This window comes from Molothrus aeneus, chromosome 4 (genome assembly GCF_037042795.1).
Source record: "Molothrus aeneus isolate 106 chromosome 4, BPBGC_Maene_1.0, whole genome shotgun sequence".
Lineage (NCBI taxonomy): Eukaryota > Metazoa > Chordata > Aves > Passeriformes > Icteridae > Molothrus > Molothrus aeneus.
In genome coordinates this window covers 57,783,449-57,794,322 of record NC_089649.1, presented here as the reverse complement: position 1 = coordinate 57,794,322, position 10,874 = coordinate 57,783,449, and the positions used below count along the sequence as shown (strand labels likewise).

General features: G+C 40.5%; 1 protein-coding gene across 4 annotated transcripts in view; it reads right to left on the bottom strand.

Moving 5' to 3' along the window:
- Positions 1 to 2,660: 2,660 nt before the first annotated feature.
- Positions 2,661 to 10,874, bottom strand: part of LCORL (ligand dependent nuclear receptor corepressor like) — a 79,702-nt gene continuing 71,488 nt past the window's right edge. The window contains exons 7-8 of one of the 4 annotated variants that reach the window (XM_066548574.1): positions 3,965 to 4,104; positions 3,006 to 3,540 (exon numbers count right to left, since the gene is read on the bottom strand). In XM_066548574.1, coding sequence (XP_066404671.1) covers positions 3,500 to 3,540; positions 3,965 to 4,104 — 181 coding nt within the window. In that variant the 3' untranslated portion in view covers positions 3,006 to 3,499. Of the gene's footprint in view, positions 4,105 to 10,874 lie in introns of all 4 variants that reach the window. The other 3 variants (XM_066548575.1, XM_066548573.1, XM_066548571.1) reach the window with 3 other exon arrangements.

The following is a 10,874-nucleotide window of genomic DNA, read 5'->3' as shown; positions in this document are numbered from 1 at the left end:
TGGTAAGGAAAGGAGTATTTAAATAGGGAAGGGGCAAAAAATGAAATCTTCTAAGGTCAGTGTTGTGTCTTTTTTCAGTAGTATCCAGTTGTTACTTCTTTGTAGCTCTGAAGTTCAGAAGGTGGGAATGGCCAGGAGCTGCAGAGGACAGCAGATGAGGCCGTGATCACTCCGCAGTCACCGTGGCTGAGCAGGGTCACTGGCGTTGGAAAGGCCGCAGCAGCCGTGTCTGTGTCACAGTGGGGTCATTGCAGAGCAGTGGCAGCAGCTCACTCTACTGCTCCACATGCACGTCTCAGCTATTGATGCCAAATGCAGACTTTAGGGAACTTGCATTTTAAACTGGTAAATATGCTATAAATGATCTTTGGTAATTCTTAGGAACGACTTAGGGACACAAGTGAAATTTAGTATTCCTAAAGTGTAATGCCCAAACTATTCTGCTGTTTCCAAGCTTGCATATAGGAAACAGAGGGATTGGAAACTTGTCAAACTGCAAACTGCCATGACACACTTTTCTGCTGGTATTTGCTCTATTTAGAAGCTTCTATAACTACGATGAATTAATTTTGTATTTTTAAACACAATCTTGACGTCTTGATCTCCCTCCTTTGGTAACTTTAAATCCCCAAATTGTGTTGTAGTATGAATTTGTGTACGTGCAGCCACTTCAGATCAGAGATGCTTTCTGTCCCCTTGAATGCTGCCTGAACATAGTTGAAATGGGCAAAGTGTATAGTTGATTTTCTAAGTTATAAGAGCTTCCTTGGGGCTTTAGTTGTTGGGTTTTTTTTTAATTCAAGTTCTCTCTCATCCTTCCTCTTGAGTGGTTTGTTCTTTAAGCACTACTACACTGAGCAACTGGTGCTAGTCCACTCTTATTTTTTCTTAAAATGGATTTTGAGGTAAAGCAGGAGCAATAAAAATCCATAACAGCTTCTGGGCATGCCTTCCTGAATAAGACTTTAGTTTTGCCTTCTTGCTGTTCTATTGTGCCTTGCCACATATACGGGTTCTGTCTCTGGCATCTCTTGGGAATGCTGGACTGAAAAGATGAGGTTTCCCTCAAGTGACCTCCCAGTCTGATGTGGATGTGGCTTCACTGGGGTGTGTTAGTAGAAGATAGACTTTGTCTAACTAGAGGCCCCTGGGGCTGGAGTTCCCAGTGGGAGAGGCCAAGGCAGCTGGGCCTGTTGAGCCTGTGAATGTTGGGAGGATCCCCAGTTGCCTGCAAGGAGTCCAGTAAAAAGATAAAATTGGGCTTTTTGTTGCATATGATGAGAGGATAAAAAAACTGGGCATAAATTGAAACTCAGACCAGAAGAGAAGGTGAAAAAGGCAGTGAAACACGTTAAAAGCTGCTGGAACAGGTTGCCTGTGCAGGTTCTGTCCTGGGAGTTATTAATGACAGGACGAGGTGTGAACTCCTCACAGCTGGCTGTCTTTGAGCAGGGTGTACAATTATGGACCTTCCTGATGTCCTTTTATGCCAGACTTACCCTGTGATCCTTTCAAGCCAGAAACTTGAGCAGTAACTGGCACTGCATTTCCAGCCCCTCTGGGTACATTGCCTGCCCAATTCCCTGTAAAGGGAAGGGTTTTCTGTGTAATACAAAATTTGATGTGTTCTTGAAAATTACCTTTTAGGAGGGGTGGCTGCATCATTGCAGGGTGGGACAATCAGATGTGTGCTGTCTCAAAGTTCACTGTCAGTGATGATCAAAGTTTCAGTGCATACAGCTGACTTCCTGAGAAAGGCACATGGTAGCAAGAATACATCCAAAGGTGACAAGGAGCCAAGCTTGGAATTGTCATCCTTCCAATGAAAAACCTCTTTTCTTGGTATGCATTACTCCTTCTAGCTAAAATAATGCTGTTTTTTACTTTAATTCTATGTCTTAAAAGTACCTAACTTCCCAGCTTCGTAACTAAGGAATAAAATTTTATTCCTAAAATATTTTATTTAAAAACAGCCTCTTTATTGCTCTGGACCAACTACTGTGTGTCCTTCCTCTTTTTGCTGGCTAAACACAGCAGTGTGTGCAGTGTCAAACATGAACTAGACCTAGACTTGACTGCCTATTAAATAACAGTAAAATAGCAGTGGTCACTCATCAAACTTAGATCCCATGTTATTCTCACACTAGTTTTTGTTTCTTTAATCCAATGTTGTGATTCTTGTTTGCTTGTATATTCAGTCTCTTCAGTCTATGCACTAAAGCAGCTTCTCGTGAGAACAGGCCTGTGGCCAGTTGCTCTCCAGGCTGAAGGACAGCAGGGGCTGGTGTGCTTGGGTTATGCCTGAAAACTCAAAGGAATAATAATAATTAATAATAATGATTTGTTAACAAAAACCAGGCTTCTGCTTGGAGCTGAGGGAGATATGATCACACCAGCTGGTATTGACTGGGTCCTTGGAATCAGAACATCCGTGTGCCGTCTCCTCACCCGGGCACACGAACACAGGTCCAGCTGCTCCAGTGCCTGTAAGACTCCTGTGTCCTGCCTGCCTCCTGACTGACCCTGGTGCTTTGGGGGGCTCCACTGAAGTCAATTTCAGTTCCTCCCCCCTGCAAAGTTGAATTCTCCTTTTGGCTTTGTTGCCCCACAGAGTCCATGTGTATATAACAGTTGAGATACATAAAGACCTTCTGAACAGCTCGAAACATGATGAATGTTTATTTTTTTTAATCACATTCTTTTAATCATGTCCAATGCTTCAGTGACTCAATACCCTCTTGGGTCTTGTGCCACCAGAATTCATAACAATCTCTTTATTTAAGTTATTGGATTGCACCTGCAAACCAACAAACCCCTGTAAAGAGGAAATGCAGCTTCATTTTTGTAAGGTGAATCCTTAAAACCTTTGTTTTATAAAATACAGTGTCTTCCAAGGAAATTTCCTTCTGGAAAATTAGTTCTTGTCAAGTAAAGGACAGACAACTCATCATGAACTAAGAAACCTCTACTCTAGCTACTGAATGTATGACTCCAGAAAAGAGAAGTATATTATATGGTTTTATTCTAACACTTTTTTTATAGCTGTATCAATAATAAAGTTTTGATGAACAAAGTACATGAACCTTGCTAAGATCATTTAAGCATGGAATGTCTACAATGTAGTCAGCTACAACCATTTACTACTTCTTTGAGTAGAGATAAAATTTCGATTTTACATTGAATTTCCAAAGTACAAGGAAAAAATGAAATAGGAAGAGCATTTACATCCATTTTAATTGGTGGCAGGCATAAATTCATAAAAACAAATGGGGAAGAAAGACCATTTAGCAGAAACCTCAAAAAGTGCAGTTACAGATTTGTTGAATGACAATCTTTCACGAGATTCTCCAGCAGGCTTGGTCTTTCTTTTAGACATTAGGGTCATTGAACACTGTCACACAGAAGTTCTCAAGGTAAGTGAAGATGAAAGCATACTGCAGAAACAAACTGGTGCTTCCATACATTTCATCCGTTGGTGAAGGAGATCTCCTCAGGTCATTTACCTTTGTACTGCTTTGCTTCGAGGTAGTCGGTCTCCACCTGTTACAGATTTGTTTGAATTATTACCATAAACCTTCACATGGTGACCTATGCCACAAATTACAGAATATATTAACTTTCGTGCACAAAAATAAAATTGGGAAACCATAGTTAAATTTAAAGAACATAGAAAAATCACAATACTGTTAAAGGGGAACATCCGATTCTGATACAAATTTGAACTGCAAGAATTTCATGATGGTCAGATGTAAAACTTCATATTTAGAAAAGAAAAGTACATCAAACTGAATAATGCTAATAGTATATAAAGCCAAATCACACAAGATCATTTCAAGATCAATGTAATAAATGCTTATTATTTAGCAGAAAAGAAAAATCAGGAACAATGTACAAAATAATAGTGCAAGAACAGCTGCAATCTATTTGTTCTCATCAGTTTTGAGATTTTGGTTAAAAACTTTACAGCTGGCGAGAGATGCTGCTGAAAAACTCAGATTCCACTCAGTGGGCTGATTAAGGCACATCTTTATGGACTTCAAATGTTCATTTTCTGTGTTCATGTCTATTGAATTCTGCGGCTCCGAGACTTTCACTTGTAGCGTGCTGTGAGAAAAGAAGTGGGGGTAGGAGAGGGAAAAAAAATGAGAAAAATTTTAGTACACTTTCCTCTTGCCCTGCAAACAAGCTGATAAGAGGCAAGATGAGGTGCTGGCAGATCCTGTATTCTGCTGGATTTTTGTTGTTTTAGTGCAAGATGTTCCAGAAACACCGAGATTAGAACCTGACTGTGCTGTGCTGTGCAGCAGATTGGGCTGGGCGGTGTGGGGATGCCTGAGCCCTGTCCATTGGCAGTGTCAGTGCCAGGGCAGTCTCCTGCTCGTGCTGCTCCTTTGCAGGAGGTGCAGGAACAGCTGCTCTTGCTTCAGTCATCTCCAGCTGACTGCTGTAAAGGCACAGAGCAGGAACTGGGCAAGAGTTTGGGGCTTGTTTTTATTGCTGGCTGCTAATTTACTGCAGCCATGGAAGGACTCACATATAGATGGCATTTTGTTTTAAATTTAGGGGAAGAAGTAACACAGGAAGGGAAAGAAAGCCAGTCCTTTGTGGGGGTCACTAAGCAGACTAGGACAGATGTGTGGATTGAATTATCAAACAGTTTGGGTTGGAAGACACCTTTAAAGGTCATCTACTCCAACCCCCCTGCAATGACAGGGACATCTTCAACTAGATCAGGTTGCTCAGAGCCCCATCCAGCCTGATCCTGAATGTTTCCAGGGATAGACAGCCAACATCTGTTTGGACAACCTGTTTCAGTGTTTCACCATCCTCATCATCAAAAATATCTTCCTTAATATAAAAAGCACTCAGAAGTGATTTAAGATACAAAACACACTCAGAAAACAATTTCAATCCTCATGTCAAACCTCTTCCTCCCTTTTATTTTAGTCTACCTCCTGCAGTGATTTGTCCCCCGTGTGCGATACAGTGTTTCTCAACATCCTTTTCAAAGTTTTTGAGAACTTCTAGAATGACAAAGTTGAAAATATTTCCAAGGTACTAAAAATAATGTTCTAAGTACTGTAATTAAGGGTAGGAGGTAATCACCATGCTAAAACCTATCTGAACTATCTGAACCTATCTTGGATAGTTTCCTATCCAAGGGGTATTTAAGCAGCAGAAACAGCTGTTACTTGCATTTCAGGAAAAGAGGTTCATTACAGAACTCATTCTGAAGGATGGAATGTGCTGCAGTGTAGTGCTCACATGCACAGAGTAGCTGAGGCCAGTCAGTCAGTGTAGGACTACAGCCTAAAACACTGGCTTGTGTTACTGAAATACCGATGACTGACTTTGATTAAAACATTTCCTATGTCACAGCAAAAGGGAAAGACCTTAGGCAACAGCTAGAATGAGAATTCACTGTTGTTTGTCACAGGTATCAGAAACAGTTTTAATTCTTTCACATTTTAATATCTGCACCCCTCAAGGCTGTGTGCCTTGCTGACATGGCAGTGAAACAGAAATTTCACATTTCCTAACACTCGTTCCCAACCCTCCAAACTGGTGCATTGCCCCCATGCTCTGCATGTCCTTGTGTCATTATTCAGCCTCTATCTTTTGTCTTGTTTTGCCTTGCGCCCTTTTCCTCTGGTTGCTCTGATCTTTTCCTTCCTGCAGGAAAAGGAGTGCAGGTGTAGATGATGGACAGGACTTCAGCCAGCAAGGTTACTTTCTTGAGTTTACAACCTCTTCAGACTTGGATCTTTGCCCTCAGGAAGTCAAAGGCTTTTCTTATGACACGGGATTAAGTGCATGTGGAAGATGGTGTTAAGGCTTCAGTTAGCAGCTTTCTTTACCCCTACTGATTTTGTGCTTTTCAGGCAGGGCCATGTAGCAAAACACAACTTCCCAACAGTTAAATGAAGGGTAGGGCAGGAATGTTTTGGTTTGTTTTTTTTTAAGAGTTGGGGTGGTTTGGGTTTTGGGTTTTTTTGGTGGTGCAGGCATATACCTGCAAAGTACTTTAAACCCCAGCATTTCTACTGTCTTTAAAACAGTAGACAGATAAACTGTGTTGAATGCTGGGCAAGTGCCAGACAGAAAAAGCCAAAGGTTTTTTCTTGGTTTGACCTGGCACATTCCTTCAGCAGATCAACTGGGAATTGCACCAAGCTGCCAAGGGCCATTTTCCAAACTACACTGCTGGTGGTAACAGTGAATCCTAGATTTGGTGCAACTGTGGCCATCGTTCCTTCTCATCTGCTTGGACTACAAATGAAAACGCTGAATGCTATTATAGCACCAAACAGCCCTTTCCAAGGACTCTGCTCTGTCAGAAACTGTCCTTCTCTTCATATTTTAGGTTTGTACAGGTTTCTGTACAAAGTGCAATGGGCTGGACTGAAGTTGCAAAACTAGAACGGGAGTATGTGTTGATAATTGCCATGTGGTGATCTATTTACCTCTCAGAGAAGAACTTTAGGAAACTCCAAACTTTGCTTTTTAAATAAATGCATAAAAACAGGAATAGAAAAATGTTATTTTTTTCCCCCCAGTTCCTCAGTGTGGGTAACATCAACACAAAAAGTGAAAGTATTTTAGAAAATTTTACCTTAATAAAAATTAAGTGGAAAATATTATGGTTAGAGATCTGCTTCAATATATTTGTTAACCAAGAAGAACCTAGTCTTTCATCTTGCTTTTCATTCCTTTACCTGTAGTGATTTCTTTTCCAGCTGTTGATGTAACAAGGTAAAAAATGGTGTATTTAAATTTTTTAAATCAGAGAATGTAATTAAAGGGATAAAGTCAAACAGAAGCAGTTGAATTTTTCCAGCCAAATCCATCAATAGATTCTACTCTACATTTTATTCCCCTCTACTTGCACAAACTCCACAGTGCATAAAGCATTCCTAGTAAGATGTTGCACACAGCCTGATGGTCCCAGAAGCCATGGAGCCTATTTCAGGAGAGCCTGGAAGAGTATCCCCACTTTACAGCCCCTGGAGCTCTGCACTACCAACACTCACACCAGCAAGAAAATGGAGTTTCCTTTAGTTCCCTAAACAACAGGCATATACTGACCTTACAGAATGGTCTCTAAAAAGGTTCAAATTCCCAATTAGTATGCTATGTGTTTACCATGCCTGCAATTATCATCTATTTTGTTTTTATTCATCTGGGACTGACTCAGTTAATCAGTTTCCGTGCATGTGATTTGTGGAAGTCAGCTACAGGTGTTCCTGTGACATGGAACATCATAAACTCCAGCCATGGCATATCCAATAGCTCTGTTTTCACTGTGGAATTTGAAGACAGGACAACAGTGCTGAAATCCCAGTGAAAAAGGTGAAAACCAGCTTCATTTTTTCACAATTTGTACAACAAATTAGTGAGATATCTTGAAAACTCGCCATTTTTTCTTCATCTTAAATTATACTACCCTTTCCTAGTCCTTTTCTCTAAATAGTCTTGAAGTGCTGGTAACATATTTACTGCTTAATTGAAAAGATTTTATATTTCACCATGTATAATACCTGATCCATATAATTCTTGTCTCTTCTTAGAAAGTAAACAGAAAAAAAAAAGGCACATGGAAATGTGACTATACTTTTTGATCTGGAACAAGAGCAATCTGAAAAAATGCCTTGGGGAGGCAAATTCAGCAGCCCCTCGGCAGGTGCTCTGCCATGGCTCAGTGCAAGGGGCCTGCTCAGTCTCAGAGGCTGGACCTTCCCCAGAGCCACGTGAAGCCCAGGGGTGGCACTGAGGCCATGGCACAGCACACTGTGCACGGTGACAGGACCAGGACACACTGCTGGCTCCTGGGAATGGCCTCCCCTGCTCCAGGCTGCCTTTGGAAGCTGCTGCACACCAAACCAACGGGGCTGGAGCAGTCAGCGAGGGCTTAGGATGGTTTTGTGTGTGCTGGAACTCCCAGCTCCCCCACCACCATTACTGAATTTACCATCTTGGAACAGTGCTGCAGAAAGGATGGATTGCCTGTGTTGTTCTAACAAATCACCCCTGTGTTACTCTAACTCATCTCAGCAGATCAGAGTAACATCGATGGACTCTCAGGTGCCCTCTGGTCTCCTTGGCTAAGCAGAGAACCCTGTGTGTAGTTAAGTTTCCAGGCCTGCTGGGGCCTAAAGGGATCATCTCTCCCCACAAAAATTTCCTCCTATCATTAAATAAAAAGGAATAAATAGAAAGGTTTGAATTCAACCTTCTACTAAAGTAAGCAGTGAGAGGCTTCCCCATGCTCCTAAGTGCTAAAGAAAAACTTGTTCTTTTCCACACTTCCTGTTAAAACTGCCTCAATACAACTTTTTTTTTTTTTAATTCAAATTTCTTTCTTTAGTTTTACCCAAACCATCATTATACTGTTATAAATACTGATTTTTAATGGCAGGATGGGAGAGCAACACCAGAAAATTTTAGGCTGCCAAGTACAAAAGGAAAATAATATTCTTTCAACTGCTTATTTTCTCTGCACTTTGGAGCCACATTCTTCTGGAAAAACAGGATATTTTACACCTGTTGTTGTTGTATGAAAATGATAAAAAATATCTGGCTAGCTCAACTCCATATATTTGCTGAGTTAATCTGTCACAACATGTTGAAAAAAAGCAGGAAAAATAAAAAGTAGGAATGGGTAAAAATATCTCTTATCTGTTAGGTCAGTCCTCAGCATTTCCCACCAGAGATTGCCATCAATGCTGTGTGCTCGTGTGCTATAAAACAGCTATGAAAGCATCACTGCAGGGCTGTGTTTCTCTAAGTCTTTTGCAATACCTACAGATAAAAACATCTCCTTCCCCACTATTTGGGAGCAAGGTCAAACTGGCTCTTACCCTCCTGTCTGACAGAAATTCTGCAAAGTGCACTTGTTAAACACTGCCAGCAGAGATTGCAGACTGGCAGCTTGGAAAGCATAAGAGCATCTGTGACATACAGCACTGACTCGGGGCTTTTACAGGAAGGTTTCAAAAACACTGAGTAGAAACAGTAAAACTTCAGCAGAACTTAAAAAAAAATGTTCTCTGTACAAATCCTGCTCAAACAATTTCTCAAAAAAGGAACCAGTGGAATACACTAGATTAAAATCTACAATGACTAGAGTAGCCTCAGTATGACTTCCAGCAGAGACTGATTTGGTAATGTAATATATATTGAAAAGACAGTAACCAAGCATGCACAGTCTGACTGATTGCGTCTAAAATTTAAACTCATTTTTTCCACAATGCCAAAACCCAGCAGCAAAGAAATCTACAAAGAAAATTTTAATGTCTCATTTCCATTTACCAACTGGACACTCATTGTAATATGAAATAACATATTTCACATGAGAGAATGGAATCTCATTTGGGAATCAGAGAGAGAAAAAAATGCCCTGGAAATCAATCAAAGCAAGATGCGGAGATAAGCAATATTCAGGGAGTCTTAAAAGTCAGATATAAGGGCTGAGTGCTAAGACAAACAAAACAGCACAGAATGCCAAGACAGGAGGTGAACTGAATGAAGACAAAAAAACAGGGTGAGAAGTCAGAACCAGCCATAATCCCAGACTGAAATCATGGTGGAAAGTTTATTTTGCTCTTCAGACTAACTCAGAGTTGTTTTCTTGGTTTGAGAATAAAAAAAAAAAAAAGGAAATATGAGTGAAACACATACAAAATATATGCGAAAGACAGCAAGAAGAGGCAAGTAGGAATTTGAGAGCATTCTTGGCCAGTCAGTGAAAGAGCATCACTAGCTTTTTTCTGAATCTCTATATTGAGATACCAACACACTTTTCAAGCTTTAACTTGCACAGAGACAAAATTGTACAGCAGCACTGATCATTGGTACTTCATCTTCAAAGACCACAGCATAACAGTAGCACTGAACAGCAGGTGGTTACACTTTCAGGTAAACATTTGGCAAGTGGAATGGATGGCAACAGTTTGAGAGTGCAGGTAGAGAAATAACACAACTTGCTCCCCAAAACCAGTCAGCCTCAGAAATCTACACACAACAGATCACGGGCAACATAAAAGGTTTATATTGCAATTTCATTGAAGAATTCAGGAACCAAAACTCTTTTTAAAAATAAATCAATCAGGCTTGCACAGCCATGGAAATACAGAGCTCCATTCTAATGGCTCCCCAAAATACAAGGTGGACTTGAATATATGTTGACAAGTCTAAATAGCAACAACATTCCTTCCCCAACTGTTTAAAGCAGCCTGACTGAGAAGGTTTTGTAGAACAGTGATCTTTTTGACAGGAATCGCCATGTTTTGTGGTATTTCAGACTCTTTAGCAGTCCACAGAAGAACAAGGAAATAGAATATTAATGTAAGCTGTCATGAAGAAGTCATAAAAGTTTAGGGTGTAATTTACTAGTGATGATAGTACATAACCTGTGAAAGAGAAAAAAATAATCCTATGATCTCAAATTGTTCATAGCATACTGTCTTAAAAGATCTTGGTAAAAAAAGCAGCTAAGATTCCAACAGTTGAAAGGCAGCATCATTACTGTGATGATGAACATAAAGAATTCTTATGTTCTAGGCACCACCCCAAAACTAGCCTCCCCCTGATCATCAGTTCCCTGAAAGAAAACTAATTTCTAGTTATGACTAGAATTTAGCAGCAGGCAAATAAATAAAACCCCTAAGCACCTGTTGTGCAGATGAGCACTGTTGTATTTGACTTACAAACATACTATAACAGAAGAAAAGCTTTTGCTATTTTTTTCCAGCTAATCATAATTAAGAAAGGTTTGGAAGGAGGCTGGGGGTTCAGAGCAGCGTGTGCTGCTGGTTCAGGCTGTTCTGAGGAAGCACAATGCCTCCATCTCAGTGCTGGGATGAATGCAGCTGTGG